Source organism: Phocoena sinus, chromosome 14, assembly GCF_008692025.1.
Source record: "Phocoena sinus isolate mPhoSin1 chromosome 14, mPhoSin1.pri, whole genome shotgun sequence".
In the NCBI taxonomy this organism is placed as follows: domain Eukaryota; kingdom Metazoa; phylum Chordata; class Mammalia; order Artiodactyla; family Phocoenidae; genus Phocoena; species Phocoena sinus.
This window is the reverse complement of record NC_045776.1, coordinates 65910186-65935050: the sequence shown is the minus strand read 5'-3', so window position 1 is coordinate 65935050 and position 24865 is coordinate 65910186. Positions and strand designations below refer to the sequence as shown.

General features: G+C 50.7%; 1 protein-coding gene across 8 annotated transcripts in view; it reads left to right on the top strand.

Annotated features, from left to right (window-relative positions):
- The window catches only part of LOC116765143 (E3 ubiquitin-protein ligase RNF185), an 88196-nt gene that overhangs the window by 49548 nt on the left and 13783 nt on the right, over positions 1–24865 (top strand). For 6 of the 8 annotated variants that reach the window (XM_032654403.1, XM_032654404.1, XM_032654407.1 and 3 more), the window contains 3 exons: positions 22864–22999; positions 23540–23649; positions 24212–24400. In XM_032654403.1, the coding sequence (XP_032510294.1) occupies positions 22864–22999; positions 23540–23649; positions 24212–24400 (435 nt within the window). Of the gene's footprint in view, positions 1–12973; positions 14222–14472; positions 14702–22863; positions 23000–23539; positions 23650–24211; positions 24401–24865 lie in introns of those variants that run through there. The other 2 variants (XM_032654409.1, XM_032654410.1) reach the window with 2 other exon arrangements.

Genomic DNA, 24865 nt, shown 5'->3' with positions numbered 1-24865 from the left:
TGGGACTTCTAATATGTAGCAGCAGCTTGTGACCTTCAATGTGCCTTAATCCTGCTCTGTTCTTTGGAAAAACAAAAATAAGACCCCGTAGAAGCCCCACATTGGCTGTCCAGGGCAGAGATGGAGGGGCTGGGGGTGGGGCCAGGGATGGAGGACTGATAATTTACTAAGCATTGTATTGGGAGTTTCACTTAGATTATCTGATTCAACCCTCATGGTAACCCTACAACCCCATTTTATACAGGAAGGCCCAGAAAGGTAAAGTAACTTGCCCAGGGTCACACAGAGCTGACACTCGAAGTTAGGTCTCTCTGGCTCCAAAGAAGGGTCTTCTTTCCACTGTGACTCCCACGAAAGAACATTAGACCTGGAGTCAGAAGACCTGGATTTGAGCCTTGGTGAGCCAGGCCAGCTGTGTAACTGTGGGCAAGTTCCTTAGCTGTGATGAGTCTCAGTTTCCTATCTCTAAGATGTGGTGAAAGTAACCCACCTCATGAAGTCGTTGTGAGGATCACGGAGGTAACACATCAGAGAGCACTCTGAAAACATTAGGATGGAGTGGGTCAGCAGCAGCACGTAGCAACACTGTGCTCCTGAGCCGTTCTCATTTCATTTTGAGCATCATCTACTGTATTAAAGCACCCAGTTAGCTGCTGTCGGGGACACAGATTGGACCTACTGGTCATATCTCCCAGTTGGTTCCCTCAGACAGCTGAAAAACAGGTCAAAACTTGGAGTGTTCCTAATAATGGGCTGTAGTCTGGCTTCCATTCTGTCTCTCCCTTGGAACATTCCCTTGGGGGTGTCCCAGAGGATAGACTCAGCGGTCCGTCCGCTGGCCACTCTTCAGTCCTCATCTTGTATGGCCTCCCGAGCTGCCCTGGAGGTAGTCAGGTGAATCAGAGTTTGCAGTCAGGCTGCTTGAGTTTCCATCCCAGCTCCTCATGAGTCACCGCCTTAACCTTTCTTTGCCACAGTTTCCTCATCTATAAAAGAGTGAAATGGTTCCCACCTCAAAAGGTTGTTGTGCAGACTAAATTTGAACATGTATTCAAAGCCCTCAGCAGAGTGCCTGGCTGTAATTAAGACTTAATATATGTTAGCGTTTATTATTAGTGTCTCGGTCACTCTTGAAACGTTTCCTTCCCTTGGCTCCCCTGACATTCCATGCCCCCTTCGTTTCCTCCCACTTCTCTGGTCATTCCAGTTTGCTTACCCCCCTCTATCCAGCTCTGAAACATTGCCGTTCCTCCAGGTGGGCTCACTGTTCCCTCCCTGGGCAGTCTTACCCACCCCCATGGCTCCTGTCCTCCACATGCTGATGACCACATACTCCACATACTGATGGAATCGGTGTGCAGTCCAGACCTCTCCACTGAGTCCTAGACTAGTATCCTGCTGTTAACTTCACATGTCCATTCGGAGGTCTTGCAGGCGTCTCAGACCCAGCCGGGCCTTCAGTCTTCCCCCCAGAACTGGCTCCTTTTCCATCGTAACCTGTCCTGTTGAATGGCTTCACCATCCACCCACTGCCCAAGCCGGAACCCAGGTGTCCTTCACGACACCTCTTCTTTCTCATCCTTATATCCAAGCCTGTCAGTTTTATCTCCAGATTATACTTTGAATGCGTTCACGTCTTTCCATTTCTCCTATCACCACCGTGTTCCAGTTTACCATCATCCCTCACCTGATGACCACAGTAGCCTTCTTACTGTCCATGGTCACTCTGGACCCCCAATACATTCTCCACAGAGCCGCTAGAGTGAGTGATCTTTAAAAAGAAAAAAAAATCTGGGCTTCCCTGGTGGCGCAGTGGTTGAGAGCCTGCCTGCCGATGCAGGGGACACGGGTTCGTGCCCCGGTCTGGGAAGATCCCACATGCCGCAGAGCGGCTGGGCCCGTGAGCCATGGCCACTGAACCTGCGCGTCCGGAGCGTGCTCCGCAACGGGAGAGGCCACAACAGTGAGAGGCCCACGTGCCGCAAAAAAAAAGAAAAAGAAAAAAAATCTGACTACGTCACACTCTGTCATCTCTCTGTCCTCATACACTTCAACGACTCTCCAGCATTCTTGGGTAAAGGCCAAAGTCCTTTCTGTGGCCTGTAGAGTTCCCCGTGGTCTGGCCTCGCCCCATAGCCTCCCGTTTCCTCTACTTCAGCCTTGCTGCTCTTCACAGGTCCAAAACTCGCCCTTCTTCCTTTTGACAAGGCCTTTGATCCTGCTGCCTCTGCCTGGAATGCTCTCTCACCCTCTTTTCGCCTAGTTAACACCTGCTCATCCTTCAGGTCTTTACCTGGATGAGGAACGGATGTCTCAGGGAAATAGTTACAGAATAGGTTGTGGCCCCTGTTTTATGCTTTCATAGACCTTCTCTTGAAGCTTTTTTTGTGGGTTTAATCTCACATTTATTCATTTGCTCATCTCCTTAGTGACATCCTGAGGTCTCTAATATGCTAGCATAACTTGGTCAGGGACCACAGGGTTTTTTGCCCTTTATGTGTCACCACTGAGCACATGTTGGCATGGGAGGGATAGTTGTTGAATGAATTGCCTGGGGTGGCCAAGTGATGTGATGAAAGTGAGGCCTTTCCCTGCCCTTCCCCTTCCCCACATCCTTCCCATAGCAGCCACCGTGGCTGCAGTTACTGTAAATGGCAGGGAGGAATTGGTTCCGGACATTGGGTTATTTGGGACAATTGCCTACAAGTGTCGAGTGAAAAGTGAATGATTTGTCTTCTGCCCCCAAAGGAGCCAAAGAGGCTGACCCAGGAGTCCTCCTGTCCAGCAGCAGGTCTTGAGCTGTACTCTGTAGGTACAGTCCAGACAAGAGCAAGCCCTGGAGAGAGAAAGAGAAATGTTCAACTATGGCCCAAACTAGTTATGAACTGTCCTGAAATCTGACAAATCCCAATTCTAATCGCAAGTTTTTTAATATATTTGTTTTTCAAATTTTTAGAAATCTTTGAAGGATGGCATTAGCTAAAGATGCCCATTGAGTATAAAGTGGGGAAAAAAAAGTATCTTTTACTTGTGGGTGATTTATGGCAGGGAGGGGGTGGATGGTTTGGCGATTCCCCAAGAACTTGGAAATGAAGTTTGTCCTCTGGGAGTTAAACTAGTTGGATCTGTGTGTAACAAGAGCAGTATTGTGTGGTAGTTAAGAAAGACTCTAGAACCAGATTGCTTGAGTTAGAATCCTGGTCCTGCCATTTATTAGCTGCGCACCTTGGGCAAGTTACTTACCCTTTCTGTGCTTTGTTTCCTCATCTATGAAATGGAGAAAGTAGCCTAGTGCCTGCCTCGTCATGTTATTGTAAGCGGTGGGTGAGTGAAGCCATGCGTGGCCCTGGTGGGACCAGGGCTTGCAGAATGAGTGCCCATGACTGGTAGCCATTTGTTAGTAGCTCCCAGGGAGCCCAATGTCTGCCAGGGCTGAATAGTACGTGAATTGGTGATTGTTACATATCTAAAGAAGTAATGATTTTTTTCAATTAAAAATTAGTTTAAAAACCAGTAGAATAATGAGTGGCCAACAGTGAAACAGTAAGTGAAAAGTCCGGCAAAACTAGAAGTATGCAAAACTAGAAGTATGTCCACATAGAGATACTGAATCTGGGTTTAGTCACCAGAAGGGTGTTCTTTGTTGTAGGCGGGGCTGGTTTGGCTAGCTCATGGCTGCCAGAACGAAATTTCTCTCCATGGCTCCTCATTTCCCTGTATTTTAAGTCCATGCTCACAGTGCAGCCTTCTGATGCCTAACTCGGCTTCCTGGGATTCTGATGACAGGAAGGATCAGGGAGCAGCACCTGTACAGGGGATGTGGTGTTCTGATTTCAAGGGCCAATTCATAAATGGACAGAGGTCAATAAATGGTTAGGATAGACACATCCTAGAATGTCTGCACCTCTCTGGATACTATGAAGTCCTGTTCCTGGACCTAAAAGGTCAAAAATGAGGCCTGAATTAGGGTCCTGGATTCACCAAGGTGACCCTGGCTTTGGAGAGGTCTCTGGGTGTTCAGCCAGTCAGCGTTTCTCTGACCACAGCCCTTCAGCATTGACCTACTGGTGTAGAATGTTTTGCTCACCTAACTCCTTCCTCTTACAGAGGAAGAAATGGAAGCCCAGAGATGTTTAATGGCTTGCCTTAGATCACACAGCAAGTTTGTTGTCAGCCAGGTTAGATTTTCAGGTCTTCTCTGCCAGACATTTCCCAGAGATTTGTCAGGGTATCCAAAGCACTCTTTCCCCATGCAGTCAGGGGAAGAATGTGTAAACACAGCATTTGACACTGAATGTTAAACATTCAGTTTTCTAATATTTGTTACAGAGCCACAGTGGATAATTATCTACAAAGGGGTTGTGACCCTGTTCTTTTACAGCTCGTGCAGGCAAATCTCAGGTGTTAAAAGGACCACCTCGGTGGAGACGTGGCCTGAGGATGAAGCCGTGGTCTGCTGTTAGTGAACACTGGTTGGCCAGCAGTCTTCAGTGGATGTACACACAGCCAGCTGTGGACTTGAGACAAATGCCTGTTCAGGGAGAGGAACTGGCAGCTAAGGACCAGCGCTCTCTTTGGTGTTTCAGGCTTTGTGTTTTCTTCATTGGGAGTCTCTGCTTGCTTAAATACCTCTGATAACTCCTCACCACCTGTGGGTGACCTGACTCTTGGTGGTCTGCCGTGCCCTCTTCCCCCATCCCAGCCTCCCCTCTGCTCACTCTTCACATGCGCCCTGTGCTGTGGCGGATGGACCTTCCCCTGTTCCGCCTCAGTGCTTTTGCACATGTTGTTCCTTCAGGTGGAATGCCTCTTGTCTGCCTGGCGATCAGCCTGTTAGACTCAGCCGATGCAGCCAGTCCTCTGTGGAGGAGCCTCCCCGAATGCACCCACACTCCTCCCCACCAATCAGAGGAGCCTTTTTCTCTGTCTTTGTTACTCTCCTTGTATAACCTCAGTCGTGGCCCTGTCAGTATCTGTTCACACGTCTAACATCAGTCTCGGAGTATGAAATTCTCTGAGTCTGGAGCCACATCCAGTTCATCTTTGTTTCCCAGAGCTCGGCAGAGTGCCAAGAACGCAGCGGGCACTCAGTGCTTGTTGGGCGAATCATGTTTTTATCAAACAACCATCTTTCTCTTTTGACACTTGGATAAAGCCCTTCCAGTGCACGTCATCCCCATATCTTTGTTCTGCAGTATTCTCCCAGGCAAGAGCTCTTCTTCTGAAATGGGGGCATAGAATAAGATCTCTGTCTATAAATGTCATTCTGGAGTCTAAAACCAGCAATGCAGCAGTCTTGAAGGATGGCATGCCTTCTGCACTGCCCAGCCCACTGTGCTAATTTGCCTTGTAGTTTTCCCGCAAGGGCTAGAATCCCTCCTCACTTGGGCAGTGCTGGAAGGGTGCCAACAAGCTCTCTGTCTCCACACTCCTCCCTATTACCAGGAAAAACCTCCCAGTACCTCAAGCCAGGTTTCAGGTTTGAATTAGCATGGTTTTCTCTTACGTGTCAGTCACCTTCTGGTCCTGCCTCGCTGAGGCAGCCCGGTGGTGATCCTGGTTAGAACAGGGGGTGCCCCACTCCACTCCCATCAGTAGCACTGACTCTTGCAGCAGCACCGGCTGTTTTTGTTTTTGTCAGCCCTTGCGTTTTGTTTTGTTAACTTGTTTCAGTTCCAAAGGCTGCCTTTTCATGAGAAGACCCTATATTCTGGAGTCACCTTTTCCCACTGTACCTTGAGCAACACTGCGGTGTCAGTGAAGAAAAGACAGAGGCATGGGCTTCCCTGGTGGCGCAGTGGTTGAGAGTCCGCCAGCCGATGCAAGGGGACACAGGTTCGTGCCCCGGTCCGGGAAGATCCCACATGCCGCGGAGCGGCTAGGCCCGTGAGCCATGGCCACTGAGCCTGCATGTCCGGAGCCTGTGCTCTGCAACGGGAGAGGCCACAGCAGTGAGAGGCCCGCATACCGCAAAAAAAAAAAAAAAAAAAAAAAGACAGAGGCAGCTACTGTGTGTTACACATGAGTAAGAACAGCGCCAGGAGGGTGGAAGTCCCCAGCGAGCCAAGGCTGTACAGAATGTCAACCACCAAACATTTCTGTACTTAAGCTGCATCCAGAATAAGAAGATGAACAAGCTGCCTTGCAGTCATTTCCTCATTTGTAACAAGGGGATGCTAGTGATTTGTGCTGCCTGCTTCTCAGGGTTCGTGTGAGAGTAGAGTGGAATCAAGTGGAAGAGCACACAGGAAAGCAGTGGTTTCAGCTTTCAGTCTGCATCAGAAACACCGGGGCTTCTACAAAATGCAATACTTGGGCTCGCTCTCAGCAATTATTATTATATCAGCCTGGGGTAGGTCCAGGAATCATCACTTTCAACAAGCTGCCCAGGGGTGTCCAATGCTGCAGTTCTTTCGACCAAACTTAAAAACACCACTGTAAATCAAATAGCAAGTATAAAATAGTTATTTGAGGCAACTTTAGTGTCTTGGACCTGGAATCCAAAGTCTTGGGCTAAATCCCATCTCTGCCAATTCCTAGACCTGTAACCTTGAATGACCTTCTATTAGGACTTCAGTTCTTCATACATAACAAGGAGATGACATCCCAACCTCACAGGGTTATGAGACTTAAATGAAAGTGTATGAGAACAAGCCCACCCCACTGTGGGGCTCATGGAGCTCGGTCAGTGTTTTACAGAAAGGGAGCCAAGTGTCCACGACTTCTGGAACGTGGTGTCGTGTTAACAAACACAGGGCAAAATACAGTCCTTGGCATCCAGCTTAATCAGGTATCCTGGAAATCTGGAGAGAACCTTAGAGATATAGTCCAGTCCCTTGAAACTCGGAAGGGAGTATAGAAAGCCCAAGGTGTATGAGGGTACCCAGTCACATGAAATGTGTTTAGATTTTCAGACTGGAAAAATTATTTCCTAATACTTTGAAGGAAGAAAAAGCGGGGATACCTTATTGGCACAGCAACAGTTAGTTACTTTTGAAAAACCGTGGAGATGGGGTAATACCCCAAGTATAGTTTGTTCCATACCTGCCGTGTACCAGGCGTTGGGGATCTAATAGTGAAATAAGAATGGAGGTTGCTAACTGGCCCAGTTTTCAAAAAGGAGGAAAAAAGGAGATCCTGGAAAAAGTGAACTTAGAATTCTTCTGACTTGACTCCTTCACAGAATTCTGAATGGGATTTTGTGGACAAATTCTGGTGGAATTCTGTGGAATTTTGCAGATGATGGAATAGGTAGACAGTGAGCATTTAGGAAGGGGGCTGATCACGAGGATTCAGCAGTGGTGGATCAGTCATGACTTGTTAGACCTGACTTCATGTTTTCACTGGGTTGTTGGTCACGAGACCCTCTTGATTCCCACGAGGCAATTGCTTTCATGATATCCTGACAATAAGAATGTGGGCAGAAAATCTAGAGAAATCAGATGGAGGAGTTCAGCATACCCAGCACTTCAGGGCCCTGGGTAGGTGTTGGAGAGGCTGGATTCCTGAATGCCTCATTAGGGTTCCTGTTGAGGAAGGGGCATGGGATCGGAGGTCAGCAAACCAGGCTTTTAATCTCAGTCCTGCACTTCCCCGCAGTAACCTTGGATGGATTACCTAACATCCCTCGGCTTCCCTTGCCCTGTCTGTGCTGTGTGTACTCTTTTTGAGGTTATTGCAAGGACTAACCTGGATGATGAGCATAAAAGCCCTTTGTAAATTGCATTGTAAACCTTAGTTATCACCACTCTAGAAGTTGCTCGTAATGGGGGTCCTGAATCATTTACTAGGCATCTGCGAATGTCAGGGGTGGGCCTCATGTATTCGACCTGGAGGTAAACAGGTACGGGCTCCGAGCCCCTCCTGTGTGTGATGTGCTTGGGGATGTGTTAAGGAAACCCTTTCCAAGGACACTGAGTGCTCTTTTGGAGGTGGGCCTGGAAAAAGGAGGAGACAGAGGCTTCCCTGGTGGCGCAGTGGTTAAGAATCGCCTGCCAGTACAGGGACACGAGTTTGAGCCGTGGTCCAGGAAGATCCCACATGCCGCGGAGTAACTAAGCCTATGTGCCACAACTACTGAGCCTGTGCTCTAGAGCCCACGAGCCACAACTGCTGAGCCCATGCTCTGCAACAAGAGAAGCTACCACAATGAGAAGCCCGCACACCACAACGAAGAGTAGCCCCCACTCACCGCAACTAGAGATAGCCTGCGTTCAGCAACGAAGGCCCAACGCAGCCAAAAATAAATTAATTAATTTTAAAAAAAAGGAGGAGACAGTCACCAGCTGGAGGTGGAGGAGGCTACAGGAGCTAAGGGAGCAAAGGCTTGGGACTGCCCAGGGAGAGCCTATGTGGCCAGGTCAGGAAGTAGAGTGGGGCAGGAGGTGGCCAGAGTGGTGACCCCAGGGGGGAAGCTGGAGAGACAGCCCTGGGGGTCCTGAGTGCAGGGCACCCAAGCAGCCTTTGCCTCTGGACAGGAGCACTAGGAAAAACACGTGAGAAGGTGTTTACTCTAAACCATGGGACTTTTGTGTTTTTTTGGCTGCGCTGGGTCTTTGTTGTGGCACGTGGGTTTCTTTTCATTGCGGTGAGCTGGCTTCTCTAGTTGCGGTTCACGGGCTTCTGTAGGTGTGGCACACGGGCTCCGGAGTTCACGGGCTCAGTAGTTGCGGTGCACAGGCTTAGTTGCCCCACAGCATGTGGGATCTTAGTTCCCTGACCAGGGATCGAACCCGTATCCCCTGCATTGGAAGGTGGATTCTTTTTGTTTGCTTTTTTTTTTTTTTTTCCTCTTCGTTGCTGTGCGCAGGCTTTCTCTAGTTGCGGTGAGCAGGGGCTACTCTTCGTTGCGATGCACGGGCTTCTTATTGTTGTGGCTTCTCTTGTTGCGGAGCACGGGCTCTAGGCACGCAGGCTTCGTAGTTATGGCAAGTGGGCTCAGTAGTTGTGGCTTGCGGGCTCTAGAGCTCAGGCTCAGTAGTTGTGGCGCATGGGCTTAGTTGCTCCGCGGCATGTAGAATCTTCCTGGGCCAGGGCTCGAACGTGTGTCCCTTGCATTGGCAGGCAGGTTCTTAACCACTGCACCAGAGAAGCCCGAAAGGTGGATTCTTAATCACTGGATCACCAGGGAGGTCCCAGGACTTCTGTTTGTTTTTGTCCATTTATCGTTTTAAAAAGCAGCACTTAAGTGTAAGAAAAAATGTAAGCAGTATTAAAAGGTAGAAAATGAATGCTGTTTCCTCCGTGCTGCTTGTCTCACTACCCTGAAGAGAAACCAACAGCCACGTGGTAGAGTCCACCAGGTGGTCTCTAAGGGTTACACGCATAGACTTTTGAAACGGTGGGATCATACTGCACGCTCTCTCTGATGCCTGGATTTTTCATGTAACCCTTTACCCAGGACAGTTTCTGTTTCAGGACCCTAAGATCTACCTCATTATTATTATTATTTTAAAATATTAATTTATTTATTTTTTGGCTGCGTTGGGTCTTTGTTGCTGAATGCGGGCTTTCTCTAGTTGTGGCGAGCGGGGGCTACTCTTTGTTGCGGTGTGCGGGCTTCTCATTGCAGTGACTTCTGTTGTTGCGGAGCACAGGCTCTAGGCGTGGGCTTCAGTAGTTGTGGCACATGGGCTCGGTAGTTATGGCTCATGAGCTCTAGAGCGCAGGCTCAGTAGTTGTGACACATGGGCTTAGTTGCTCCACAGCCTGTGGAGTCTTCCCAGACCAAGGCTTGAACCCGTATCCCCTGCATTGGCAAGCGGATTCTTAACCACTGCACCACGAGGGAGGCCCCTACCTCATTATTCTTAATATCTGCGTAGTATTCTGTCACGTGAAAGTGAGATTGCTTGTAGCCCACCCCTGCTGATGGGCACATGGATTATTCCTCATCTTTCAGCATGAAACCATGCTGGACACAGGTCTTGGCACGTTTGTAGGAATATTTCTCTGGGCAAAATTTCTAGCAGTAGACTTGCTGGGACCCTCATCTGACTGCTGCTTTAGTATGGAAAGTGAACTGGAATTGAGGGGGAGCAGAGGCAAGAAAAACAGCAGATGAGGATGACGCCGCTCCCCTTCCAAGGTCCCCGAGCTCCCATCCCTGGATGGAGTCCTCCCAGCCAGTAGAGGGCCCCACATGGACACAGTTCCTGGGCTTCAGGTTATCTGACCAGAGCTGCCTTCTGAGAAGAGGTTGGGGTGATTCATTCATTCACCATTGCTCCCCAGAGCACTCACTTGCGGCCACTGGCCCTGAAGGCTGTCCTTGCCAGCTTCGCAGCCGCCTCGAAGCCCAGTGTCTCAGCTGGTTCTGAGGAGTCGGTTTGCTGGGCTCTCCTCCAGGTTTCCAACTTGTGAAATGTGCAGGAGATTAGTACCTCCCCTGCCATCTTATCCCGTCCGTCACTGCCAGTCCAAGGATCCCTGCAGTTGCCTCTGGCAGCCGCAGCCTCTGAATCCTGTGCCAGCTGCTCTGGTACCTAGAAGAGCAGCTTTCCACCCAGAACCAGTATCCAGGGGCAGGGGGTGGAAGTACAGCCTCCATTGTGACCTCCCGCCTCCCAGTTCTGGGGGCGGTTGGAGGCCTTTGAAGTTGGCCCTGAGGAGCCACACGCTTGGGTCTGATCAGCCAGCGGCTTCTCACATCTGGTGGTTTCGCGTCCTTCATGGTTCCTTCTGCAGTCTGGATTTATAGGGGTCAAGTGGACTCCACCTTGGAGGGGCCTCCGCTTCAGGTCAGCACTGGGGGAGGCAGCCACACCTCTTCCAGGGGGAGGCAGTTTTATGGCATTGAGAGGTCCTTACACTAGTTCCCCACATACCCACCCACCCACTGAGTCCTTTGTGAGGGGAGTAGGGGGGATGGAGAGCGCCTGCAGCCTCCTGCTCGCATTCCTAGACACCGACTCACTGCACCCGCCGCCGCTGGAACAGCAGAGCTGTGTGAAATGTCAAGAGGAGTTATGCTCATGAGCTCCCTGGCCCCGTCTCTTTGTGGCTTGCATTTTCTTCCATCCGCACGCTGTTCATCAGATGGAAATCAGAGGGTGCAATTAGAAGATAATTTGCTAGTTCCAGACTTAATTTGGGGCCCCCTTCTTGCCTGATCGAATTACAGGGGAACATAATAGATTTTTGGTGAGAAATAGTTGGCTCTGTCACTGGAAGAAAGAGAGCTCCCAGCTCTCATCTGGGCCGGCCTTTCGGTATACTGTGTGTTGTTCCCCCCACCCTTCCACTCTGCCCCACCTCCTCTGTGGCTCTTGTGTGGCCCCCAGGCAAGGATCCTGATCCCCTCAGGGCCAGCTCAAGAGGTTTAAACTCAACTTGAGACCCAAGGAAAACAAGGAGCCCTCTGCAACCTCATAGGGCTGAAAAACATTGAAGCTGGCAGCTATTTAGAGACCTCACCAAGGCTGAGACAGGGGCAGCAACTTGCTGAAGGCCACATAGCTAGCCTATAGTGGTAGTAACAATAGTCTTAATGATATTAGCAGCTAACATTTATCTACCCTTAATGTGTTCCAGACTCTGTGCCAAGGGCTTATGTGCAGTGCCTTGTCGTACTCAAACCCAGACAGTCTGGCTGCGGGCCCAGGCTGGGCTCCAGCATAGCAATGGTGGAGCTCAGGTTCGACAGCCTGGGTTCAAATCCTGGCTTCACCTCTCACGTGTACAACTGGGTGACCTCAGGCAAGGGGTTTAAACTCTCTGTACCTCTGTTCCTTCCTCTGTAAAAAGGGGGAGATCACAGGACTGCCAGCTGGTGTGGGTTAAAATTCACTTATGCTTGTAAGTGCTGCACGTAGGGCTTGGGACAGGGTGAGTGAGGGTGAGCCCTCGTCCAGTGCTCACTGCCTGCTGGCTGCCTCTGGGGCTGGAGTGTGGGGTCTGTGTGGCAGGAGATAGACGTGGCTGAGTTCTGCAATAATGCCAAAGGCTGGTCTTCATGATTAGAGGCCGGAAACGGTGTGGTTGAGTGTGCTGCCTGTGGAGCAGTGGTCAGCAGACTAGCCCACTGCCTGTTTTTGTATGGCCTGTGATTTTTACATTTTTAAGTGGTTGAGGGGAGAAAGCAAAAGAATACTTTGTGGCACATAAAAGTAACATGAAATTCAAATTTCAGTGTCTATAAATAAAGTTTTATTGGAACAGAGCCACACCCGTTTGTTTACATTTTATATATGGCCACTTTCGTGCTGCAGTGACAGAGTCTGTATTTGTGTAGGCCTGCAAAGCCTAAAATGTTTGCTGTCTGGCCCTTTACAGAAAAAGTGTCCCAACCCCGTCTCTCACTGGATTTGAAGCCCAGCTCCCCCACTTACCAGCTGTTTGTCTTCAGGCTAGTGACACAACCATTCAAGACCTCAGTTCCATCATCTGTTAAATGGGGGTGATAACATCTACCCTGTAGATTGGCCATTTAAGTATGATGGATAACAGATGCAGAGCACTTAATACAGGGCCTGGAACCTCCTAAGTGCTCGATAAATGCCAGCTTATAACAGGGTGCAAACACCCTCTCTTATCACACTCGTTATTATCCCTGTGCCCAGTCAGTAGAGGAATGGGAAAAGGCTCCCTTGACACACAGCCACCACCTTCGCCACAGGCTTTCCTGTCATAGTGACAGGGTGACTTCAGTGGAAAGGAGTGTGTGCCTGGTGGGAAAGAGCTGGTGTCGCTCCCTCAAGTCCAGCAATGAGTTCTGGATGTGCCTACGCCTTCTGGGGGCTCTCCCAGTGGTGGGCCCTCGTTTGGTCAGTCCTGCAGCTGGGGCTCTTCAGGCAGGCCCCACTCCAGATACCTGGCCAATCATCCCCACAGACACCATGGGCCTTGTCCTCCATCGTGCCCTGTTTTTCAGTTTGAGAAGCCTGGTTACCATGGACACCGTGGAAGAAGCACCACTGCCTGCTGAGGCCGATGGCTGGCATTCTAGGAATGAATGAATGAAAGAAAGAAAGAGAGGGGACAGGTGACCTGGGATACAGGCTCTGTGCTCCTCCTACTTGCAGGAGGGCTTTGAAAGAGATCTTTCCCCTTGAAGAGGCAGAATGAAGCTCAGGGCTGAGACCTTCAGCTCTAGAGTCACATGAGTCTGCATTTAAATCCCAGCCCTGCCACTGACTAGTTTTTTGGCCTCGGGTAAGTTACCTAATCTCTCTGTACCTCACTTTCTTTGTGTATACCATGGAGATAACTCCCATGTCAGAGAAATAAGAGAGTGTCATACAGGTGCTTGCCACACGGAGAAGCGTCAGTTAACACCCTGGGCCTTGTTTCCTCATCCACAGTGTAGCTCTGCCCAGAAGTGGAGTGGCAGTCTCCAGGCCAGGCAGAGGGAAGGAATGAATGGGGACCCTAGTGCCAGCACCAAGTAGATGCCAGCCCAGAGCAGACAGCCCAGAGGGCAGCTCTCTGGATCTGGGTCTCTGGACCAACCTCTCCTGCCAGAGGGCCCCCCGCTTTAGGGGGTGGGTGTGGCTTGGCCTGGAGCTGGTCTTCTGTGCTTTTCTTCACCTCCGAGCAGAGTTACCGTCCTTTGGGCGGCTCTTCAGGTTGGGGACACTTGGGGCAGATGTGCTCACCCCCTCTCCTGCCCTGCCCTTCCCCGAGCTCAGGGACGGACACCCAGCCATTCCTGGTTATTGTCTGCGGCGCCAGCCTGCAGCCTCCCTCCCGCTCAGCTCCACCCCTTGCCTGCAAGGTCTGTTTCCTAATAGCTGCTCCAACCACACACCTCGTTCCGCGCGGAGCCCCTCCCCTTCCTCCCTCCTTCCCCCGGCAGGGGTGGGGCTGGAGAAGAAGGCTAACTTGACAGCAGCGCCTCTTTCCTGGCTAGTCACCGGCCCCTGCCCAAGAATCCTTGTGTGCGTGTAGCCTCCGCAGAGAGGTGCTTCTCCCGAGTCCTGAGGGGCCATCCAGCCTCCGAGAACTGGGGGGCAGCATCCCAGCCATGAGCCCCTGCGGGTCTCTGCTGGGGGGCAAGGGGCCCAGAGCGCTCACACCTCTCCGGCCCCTCCAGAGGGAGAGGTGAGCCGGGCAGCCAGCCCACAGCCAGCGGTGCCGGAGCCCCGGGCCTGTCATGGTGGCCGTCTGCCGGCTGGAGGCCCTTCCAGACGGGTTTGCAGCTGAGCTTGTGTATCTGATGTGGGAAGAAGATGGGGAGTTACTTGTCCGTCCAGGCTTACTTCACCTCCAGAGACCCCTTCCGGTGAGTTGGGCTCCAAGTCCTCTTCCCATCTCCTCTTTGGGCCCCTTGTCCTGAGGGGAGGGCAGATGCCTCCCTGAATCTGCTTCTCAGATTTCACTTGTCCTTTGACCGTGTGTCAGGCAGAAGCCAGTGGAAGCTGCTTCCAAGCAGAACCAGGCTGGCGAAGGCTTCCCCCATGTGCTGGGAATGGGAGGTGAGGGGTGGGCCCAGAAGGCAGCTCCTGGGGAGCTCGGCCTCTCCTTCCTTCCCAGACACACCTGGAAGAGCTTCTGAAAGGTGCTGCCGACCCGGCCTGCTCTTGGTGTTACTGCTTCCAGGGGAAGAGCACAGCTAGGGTGCTGTTCTTCCAGCTCTCACACGTCTCACCTGCCTGCAGGCTGTGCCGCCTGCCCAGGAATTTGTCCCAACAAGCAGGATGGGCAGGTTTTGCCAAACAGCATGGAAGCTGGCGAGGCCTGGGTGTAGGCAGCCCAGTCCACGGTAGGCACTCTAATTATACACGTTTGTTCTCTTAATGGCAGGCACCTTTGCCTCTGGCCTTTAAGGGCTCCTGTGCTCCCTTTGAGTACAGTTGCTGGGGAAAGGCCTGGGCAAGTGAGACTGGAGCAGCTGGCTTTGGAGTATCCTGAGCTGTGGGGCTGGCCCTCGTGCCTGCCAGGTCCCCAGGCCTGAGCTTCTGTGGGGCTTTTCAAAGGGAGATGTGGAAACTTCCTCTCTACCTCTGACCTGCCTTTCTTTGCTCTCTGCCCCACCCCCCCTCCAACAGAAACTCCCCAGGGAGGTTCTGGCTCTCTGGGTCCCCCCTGAATGGAGCCATTCCTGGCTGGGGTGGGGCTTGTTTTCATTCTTTGGGAGCAGCCTGTTGTTCCAAGGTCTGCCTCCCCCTCACCCATGGTGCTGGTCGTCTGGCTTCCCCAACCCAGCCTCTTGCCCCTAACTCGCTGCTGGGATACGTAGTCAGGTGGCTGTGCCCTGGGCAGAAAAGCAGAACACCATGCGGTTTCTGGGAATTACTAGACCCTGGTAGAGTGGTGGGAAACCCCTGGATTTGAGGGAGGGGAGAGGGAACTGGTCCTCAGGGCTAACTCTTCCAGGCATCCTGCTATGTACTTTATCCTTTGATCTCTCAACAGCCTCAAGATGTTTTGTATCCCCATTTTACAGATGTGACAACTGGTTTCAACATAGTTAACTTGTGGGGTCTCTCTGGCCCACCTCACCTGTCTTCCTGAGTTTCTTCTCTCATCCTCAGGAGGCTGCACCTCCCCCTGCATGTATCCCCCACAGGATCGTTCTCAGGTTTGCTTTCCTCTTGAAGCAGAGAGATCCGAGCAGAAAAAGGGTCCCCATAGTGTGCCTGGCATATGAAGGGATGGCAGATTCTCCTCTGCAGAGCCAGTGGGAATTGATCTTGAGTTGTACCATGTGGAATCAAGATGCCAAGTGTTTGAAGTAGCCACTGGGTTAAGCCAGGGTCTCATTAATCCCTCTTACTCTTAATCCTGGATAGGCAGCTTGGGGGAGGGGTTGTTCCCTTAGAAGCAGGAACATGTGCCCCTTTTAATCTCCAGGGACAAGACACAACTTCTGAGGAGCTAGAGCAGATAATGAACTCTCATCCTGGACCTCTGAGGGCCAGGCCACTGAAACCACCCAGGTCTGCCTGTCCTTTATCTTTTTCTGCCCCAGCCCCTCTGGGCAACCTGACAGCCCTCCCCCCAACTCTGTTTGGCCAGCTGGAGGGGGTCAGGAACAACTGACTGACTGGCCATAGACCCTCTCCGCTGCCCCCTCCCCCAAATGGGAGGCCACATTCCTGAAGCCACTTCTGAAGAGCTAGCCACACATGGGGCTGTGTGCCCCACAGGAGGGACCACCCAGACCCTCCACTCTCCCAGGTAGCAGTCTCATCAGTCACCACTCTCCCTGCCTGGTCAGAAAGATGCTTCTGCCATCAGCCCTCTCCTTTACTACAGGATGTCCTCATGGCAGCCCTCTGACGCCTCCCTGGGCCTCAGTTTCCTCCTCTGCAGAGCATAGGGACTGGACTTCCTGGGCTCCTGAACACGACCCTTACGAGATTCATGGAACAAATTAAGTCCTTGACCCTAGGCCTTGAACACACAGGAGTTCTGGGGCTCTGGTTGCAAGGAGAGTGACGCAACCAAATTCCACGGGGACATGATCTGGCGTGACAGTGCACAGGGGAGGGAAGAGGGAGCCGGGGATGAAAGATGTGATTTCTGTGCCCCCGGCACCCCTGCCTGGCAGGTCGCACTCAGCAGAGGGCACTGTCTTCCGCTGCCGGTGCCACCAGCTTGGGGGGTGAGATGTAGTTACAAGTGTCCTCCCAAGTAAGAAAACACCTCAAATTGGAATTTACAAAAGAGGTAAATTAGGGAGTGACTTTTGTCTGACATCTTTAAAGGATTTTTCTTTTTATAGCTTTTCTGTTTAATGCCCAACATTGATTTAATGGGTTTGGTTTACACATTGTCTCTTAAAGAAAACAAGTTCATCTTTGTATTCTAAAGCAACCCATGTTTAAAGGGAGAAACTGTTCTTAACGCAGCCCAGCTTAGCAGTAACGTTTGGCAGCCACCTTGGGACTCTTTTTCTCCTCATCTGAAAAATGAAGGACTTGATGAGGTGAATGGTTCCCAACTCCGCAACCTGTGTACCTCCTCAGAGACACACAAGCTCTTTTCCATGTTTTCCAAATACCGGAGGCTCTACCCTTAACTGCAGCACGACGGCACAAATTGCTTGAAACTATTACAGCCTTCCTGGCTTTTGGTTGGAACTGAATCAATGCACTCTGGCAGCACTTATTTCTTGCTGATCAGAGGCTCATTATGTGTTTGGTTAATTTTTTCAAACAGGATATCAACATATCCATAATAATTACAGCTCAATTGACAGCCTGTTTCAGTCTACAGGGTCTGCAGGAAGGAGGAGTAATAAAGGGGTCTGTGGTGGTAGAACACTGGGCTCTGATGGACCGGAGTCTATAGGCCCCTGTTCTGTCCGCAGCCCCTGGGCCTGGGGGAGGCGTAGCATCCCCAGTGGTGACTCTCAGGCAGGGGCAGAGACCTGCCCGCTCTCCCGTCCACCCTGGTCACAGCTCAGAGGTAGGGGCTGGAAGAAGCGTCTTCCCAACAGTTTCCTGCTCATTCAGAGGCTAAGGATGAGCATCCAACCAGGCCCTCAACCAGGACATGGGAGGGCTTGTTCTTTAACCTATGTAAATACCCTGTAATTGTGGCTGTGTTCTGCTTTTACCACATAAGGTTGAAATTTTACCTGTAAACATTTGGTCTGGAGAATTTGCATGTGACTGAGAGCCAGGCCTGTGTCTTATCGCAGTTGGCTTCTCCCAGGATCTTGCCTATTTGGTCTTGCACACCCTAGATGCACAGTAACTATTTCCTAATTGGTAGAAATTGATTATAATCAATTGATTTCTAATGGGCTAGATGAATAATTCATTTGGGAACCGTCTCTATTTCCAGAAATCTATTTGGTTCTGGGCCAAGAAACAGGTCCGTATTGCTTGGGCATGGCAGGGCAAGAGGTCTGTCTCCTTTTGCCCTTGGTGTTCTCAAATTAAAGACGGAGGTGGGGAAGTGAACGCTTCATGGGCACCAGCTGTGGGCCAGGCTCGTGCTAGGCATTTGTACGTGATTTAATTTTCATCATCACCGGTGTGCAAATGAGGACACTGAGGCTCAAGAGTCATGAAGTAACTGGCTTTATGTGACACAGATAGTAAATGGCAAAGAAGGAATATGGACCCAGATCTTGAAAAAAGTTATTTGTGAGACTCTAAGTATTATATTTTTAACTGGTGTGTTCCCTGCTGACTCAAAAGGCCTCAGCTTGGATCTCAGCTGCCCACTGAACTGACCATCAGGGTTTGGTCCACTTTGTACCCACCCAGGCTCTCCGTAGTGCTCGGGAAAAGTTCTGGAGGTCAAGGTGTGTGGGCTGGAGGGTTTCAGCTCCGCTCACTGACCGGGAGAGTGTGATGGCTGATGCCTCCACCCCAGGTCTGGACTCCACCATCAACCCCACCACCTCTGAGATGGATGCCCTCTGGCCTGCAGCCAGGACAGATGTTAACTTTCACTTGAAACTTTAAAAAATTGAAAGCTGGGAAAAAGCCTTGGCTTTGGGGAGAGCATATTGTGGCCATAGCCCCTGAGAACCTGAGGTGGGATTCTTTTGAGTAGGACCTTACTTTCCCAGAGTGTGTTTTGGATTCTTTTCTTAAAAGGCAGAGTCTTCTGGGGACCAGCCTGCTGTGGACTCAGCGGAGGAGGAGAGTCGCTGTGCCATTTAACTGTTGGGTCCTTGGGCTTAAGGAGGAGTGTCAGCAAGTGTTAACACTAGAAGGAACGCGAGCTCTCAGGACTCCAGCCTCTGTGTTTTCAAAGATGCAAACCCCGAGGCCCAGCTTAGTGGACATGCTGCATCGTCAGGTGCAAGTGCACATTGGTTCAGATCCCAGCTCCATCATGTGTGTACCGGGCAACTTTGCAGAAGTGACTTGACCCTGCTTTTCAGTCTCCTAGTCTGTGAAACAGGGATAATCCTATCACCTTGCAGGGTGTGGTCAGGGTTAGAGATCATGTAAGGCACCTCATAACAGCACCCAGAGTATGGTTAGCATTCCTGTAACAGGTCACCATAGCTGCTGTTAATGTCTAAGCTAGGACTCTAAGTCTACCCTGGCAACTTCCCCGGTGGCCTGGAACCACTTGTGTTCTGTGACAAAGCAGCTTGGGGACCCACAACCAGTCCTCCTATCAGCTGTTCACCTTCCTGTTCTTCAGAGACACCTGTGGTGACTGACTTTGGCCATGCAGCTGGCTGTGCCCGTCAAAGGCATTCCTTGACACAGATGTGTGCATCGGTGGTGTTGCTCTCTGGCCAGGTGTTCTTCCCAGGAGGCTGGCGTGGCTGTCTCCTGCGTGCCTGCACTCGCTTCTCTCCCTGCCTCCTCTCCTGGGCCTGGCCAGGGCTACTTGCAGCAAACAAAAGCAGGATATTGGCAATGGAGAGAAGGACGTGTCTGGTGCTCCTGTGCCCCGCGGCACACATACCATTGCGAGGGTGTGACAGGGCCCAGGCCTGCAGTTGGGTGCAAATTCGTCTGCACCAGCTTTTCTCCCCTGCAGACAGGAGAGGGGTAGGGCCTGGTGACTGTGAGCCCTGGAACTCTTGTGCTCCCACCTGGACTGCTGGTTCTTGCCACTCCCACCGTTTTCACTTTGGAAACATTTGCTAAGGGCTTACTCTGCCAGCCCTTTGCAAGGTGCTGAGTCTACCAGGAGTAAGTAGGACACTGTTCCTATCCAGTGAAGGAGGAAAGCAGATACCCAGAAACTTTACATCAACAGGTGGCAGCAGGAAGGAAGCCCCTGCTTCTGGTGCTGGCCCTGTGCTAGGCCCCTCACAGCCGTCCAGAACCTAGTTTAATCCTCACTGTTACCCCGAAAGTAGGTGGTGATGTTGCCATTTCACAAATGAGTTAAAGCAGCTGGGCCTAGGCCACTTAGGGGGAAAGTGGTGCTGAGACTTGAACCTTCAATCATCTAGGGAAAAGTCTAATCCCCTCATTTTACAGGTGGGGAAACTGAGCCCAGAGAGGGAAAGGGGCTTTTCCAAGGGCATGTAGTCTCTCCTCCCAATTCAGAGCTCATCCAATGTGCCCTTTTTTTTTTTTTTTGGCTGTGTTGTGTCTCCGTTGCTGCGCGTGAGCTTTCTCTAGTTGTGGCGAGCGGGGGCCTACTTGTCGATGCAATGCGCAGGCTTCAGTAGTTGCGGTATGCGGGCTCTAGAGCGCAGGCTCAGTAGTTGTGGCGCACGGGCTTAGTTGCTCCGCGGCATGTGGGATCTTTCCGGGCCAGGGATCAAACCCGCGTCCCCGGCATTGGCAGGCGGATTCTTAACCACTGCGCCACCAGGGAAGTCCCCCAGCGTGCCTTTTACATTGAGAGGAGTTGGAGCTGCAAGCCCAGAACAGGGTCTTCTCCTCTACCTCCTGTAATTTGTGGTCCTCACTGAGCCATTCTGGGCACTTCATATCCTTACTGTTCACACCAGACCCAGCTCTCAGGACCCTGAAGTTCAGCATCCAAAGGACAAGTAGGAAATGCTGAAGGCGGGAATGGCTGGTGGCAGAAGCCCCCATCGTGGCCTCTCACCCTGCACTGTTAATCAAGTTTTGATTAGAATTTCTCTTCCCCAACTCATTAAAGCTCTTGGAAAGTGGAGTAGGAAACCTTGTACATCTATCTTTCCTATCTACAGTGCTTGCCAATTTACTCCCAAGTTACTGTAATACACTTGCCTTGCCCTTCACAGTTTGCAAAAGGCTTTCCTCTTGCGTTAACTTATTTAGTCTTCATAGTGGGTCTTTGTAATAGATGCTGTGAGTCACATTTTGTCAATGAGGAAAAGCTACTGAGAGAAGTTGTCCAAAAGCCACCCAGCTGATGGCAGTAAGGGGCTGATAACGTGAGCTTCCATTATCATCATCATCTTTAACAGCAGTGAACACTTACTGAGTTCCTACTGCACTAGACCTTTTATAGAAACTGTGTATACTTTATTTTTTTTTATTTTTTAATTTTATTTTTGGCCCTACTGCACAGCTTGCGGCATCCTAGTTCCCCAGCAGGGATTGAACCCGTGCCCCCTGCAGTGGAAGCACAGAACCCCAACCACTGAACCGCCAGGGAAGTCCCAAACTGTCTACACTTTAATACAGATTATTTTATTTTCGCAGCAGTCTATTTTACAGATAAGGAAGCTGGGTCAGAGAAGTGAAGTCACTTGCCCAGGATGACATAACTAGTAAGCAGCAGGGTCAGGATTCAAACCAAGAGGCAGCTCCACCCTGCCTCTCAGAAAGCAAGGATGTGGCCAGTGTGGGTGGTGTGAGGCCTCCATGACAAGAACAGAGAGTCTGTTAACTAGGGAGAAAGAGGTGGGATGGGCTTGTCAGGCCGAGGGGCTCTTAGCACTGGGCGCCAGGATCAGACGTGAGGACGAGCATGTCTGTACAGACATGGCCCGAGAATACCCGCCCCGGCCTGACCAAAGGTGGAACGTCACGGTGACTGGAGCAGAAAGGAGACCTGGGGCTAACATGCATGTATTACACAGCGCCGATGGGATTTTAGTTTTATCCCCCCAATATTTTATTTTGAAAATTTTCAAATATATAGAAAAGTTGAAAGAATAGTTCAAAGAACACTCATGTGTCCGTCACCTAGACTCATCATTTGCTAACTTTTTTTTTTTTTTTTTTGCGGTACGCGGGCCTCTCACTGTTGTGGCCTCTCCCGTTGCGGAGCATAGGCTCCGGACGCGCAGGCTCAGCGGCCATGGCTCACGGGCCCAGCTGCTCCGCGGCATGTGGGATCCTCCCGGACCGGGGCACGAACCCGTGTCCCCTGCATCGGCAGGCGGACTCTCAACCACTGCGCCACCAGGGAAGCCCTATCATTTGCTAACTTTAAGCCACTTTATTTGTCTGTACACACACACAATGTTTTATTTATTTATTTTTTACTTAACTATTTAAAAGTCAGTTGAAGTTTCCCCTTAATTATTACTTTACTATTTTTTCTTCTACACATTTTTCTATATAGCCAAAGTATCATCACATCTAAGAAAATTGACAGTAATTTTACAATATAATCTAATGTATAGTCCAAATTCAGATTTCCTCAGTTGTTCCAAAACTGTCACTCTCGTCTGTTTTCTTTTTCAGTCCAGATTCAAATACAAGGTTTAGGTATCGCATTTGGTTTCTGTGTCTCTAGGCTTTTTTAATCCCTGGGCCTTAACTTTTTGGAAGAGTAAAGAGCAGTTGTCTTATAGAATGACCTCCCCTTTCTGGATTTGCCTGACTGTTTCTTTATGCTTAACATAATTTTCTCAAGCATGCTACATCATAAACTGTTATATATAGGATGGATAAACAACAAGTTCCTACTGCATAGCACAGGGAACTATATTCAATATCCTGTGACAAACCATCATGGAAAAGAATGTTTTTTAAAAAAATGTCTATATGTGTATAACTGAGTCACTTTGCTATACTGCAGAGATTGGCACAACATTGTAAATCAATTATAGGTCAATTTAAAAAATTTTTTTAATTAAAAAAAGAATGCTACATCAGTGATGCTGTTGGTAATGGGTGGGTTTTTGAGCTTCTTTGATTCATCGAGATAGCTGTCTAGACCAGAGGTTCTTAACAGGGTCTGTGAGTAGGCTTCAACCCTTGATACACATGTACCCCATACCTAAATTCTATGCACATTTTCCTCCTATGCGCATTTTGCCAGGAGAGGCTTCTTGGCTCTATCAGATTCTCCAAGGGCTTCAAGACCCAGAAAGGTTGAGGTCCCCCAGCGGAGGCAGGTCATACAGAGCTGGTTTCTGGGGTCCTGTTCACTCAGACTGGCTTCCGTTGGGAAGATAGCAGCAAACTGTAACATTCCCTTGTCCTGGCTCTGGATCAAAGAGGTCCCTCCATTTTGTTCTTACACCTGGGAGCCCGGGGCGGCCTGTGTAGCCTAGTTCCAAGGATCCGGGAGAGTTTCTGTTCTCATCTTGCCTTTCAGATGTTCTGAATGCCAGGATTCCCTCACCAACTGGTACTACGAGAAGGATGGGAAGCTGTACTGCCACAAGGACTACTGGGGGAAGTTTGGGGAGTTCTGCCATGGATGCTCTCTGCTGATGACGGGGCCTGTCATGGTGCGTGAATCCCTCCATCTCTGCCCCTCTTGGTCATCAGAATCCATTGTCAGTACCTCCAGTTCCCCGTGGCCATTCATCTTCTGGTCTTCCCATCAGCCAAGGCCTCTCCCTTTATTTATTCAGTCATTTAACAGATTTTTTTTTAGTACCCATTAAGTGCCAGGTAAGGTCCTTCCCTCAAAGACTTAACAGTCCAGTGTTGGGGTGGGGGGGTAGGCAGGCAGGGAGGAGACACAGTACGATGGGATGAGGGCCTTCAAGGAGAGCATGAGCCTTTCTAGTGGGGATGATTACTTCTGGGAACCTGTTCTCATGGCTGAGACCGAAAGAGTTTTTTGCAGTCTCCGAAATGACAGGGAGGCACCCATCTGACCCTTTCTCTGGAAGCGTGAGGGAGGGGAGTGCCAAGGTAGATTATGACTGGCGTCTGTAGATCCTTGATGGGAGGTCCCTCGCCCATCCCTACCTTCACTCCAGCAGCAGTGACAACTCACTTCCTCCCCATGTCTGTCTACCCTTTTCCCCACCTGCTCACAGGTGGCCGGGGAGTTCAAGTACCACCCAGAGTGCTTTGCCTGTATGAGCTGCAAGGTGATCATTGAGGATGGGGATGCATACGCCCTGGTGCAGCACGCCACCCTCTACTGGTAAGATGATGGCCCCGTGTCCATCCTTCCCTACAGGAGTGGCCAAGAGAGAGGGACAAGTGGCACTGTGAGTTAGGCAGAAAGATTACAGGGGTATCAGCATGCTGGATTCCTATCACAGCAATGCTCTTAACCAGGTCTGAAAGCTGTGAGCAAGATGATTAACGTCTCTGCCCTCTGTCCTTACCTACTGGGAGAATAACCACACTGCCCTGCAAGCCTCCCAGAGGAAGAGAGTGCCTGGGAGGGTGCTCTCGGAGAAGGATCCCAGAACATTAAAGGCAAAGACCCCTTAGAACTCACTCAGTCCAACTGCCTCTGTCGATAAAAGAAGTCAGGCTGAGGCCCAGTGCTTAACTTGAGTCAGAGGCAGAGTGAAGAGAACCCAGGCCGTCTCTCCCCCAGTCCCAGCTCACCCCAGAGAACCCAGGCTGCTTATTCTTGTCAGCTGGAATCGGGCAAGGGCAGTGAACATGGGGCTATGGATATTGTTACTTGAAGCCACGTGGGGGCTTCCAGGTGGGGCTGCAGGTTCTCAGCCCCCTTTCTGCTCCTCCCGCAGTGGGAAGTGCCACAACGAGGTGGTGCTGGCACCCATGTTTGAGAGGCTCTCCACAGAGTCTGTCCAGGACCAGCTGCCCTATTCCGTCACACACATCTCCATGCCGGCCACCACCGAGGGCAGGCGGGGCTTCTCCGTGTCCGTGGAGAGTGCCTGCTCCAACTACGCCACCACCGTGCAAGTAAAAGAGTGAGTGTCTGGGGCAGGGGTTCTTGAGCAGAGCCCACAGATGGGCCTTGAGGGGATCGGAACCCCAGAGTCATAGCAGAGCTCCCCACATCTTCATCTCGTCTCTTCCTCCTGGGCTCACTGTACTGTCACCGTGCCTGGGCCTTGGCACTTACTGTTCTCCCTGCCTAGGTTCCTCCCCACCAGATACTTAACGCCAGAATTGCTCACCTTTCACGTGTCAAGTTTCAGATCATGTTTGCTCTTTGAAATTATCTGCCTTGGTTATGTTTGTTTATCATGTGTCCTCCTCATGAGTTCCTTCTGGAACTTAGTCTTGTTCAATGCTGCATGTCCAGGGCCTGGAACAGTGCCTGGCACATTGTGGGTGTGCATGGATTATTGTTTCGTTGGTTGAGTGAGTGAATGGAGGAAGGAGGAGAAAGAGGTTAAGACTCCATCCTAGGTCCAGGCCAGCGACCAGAT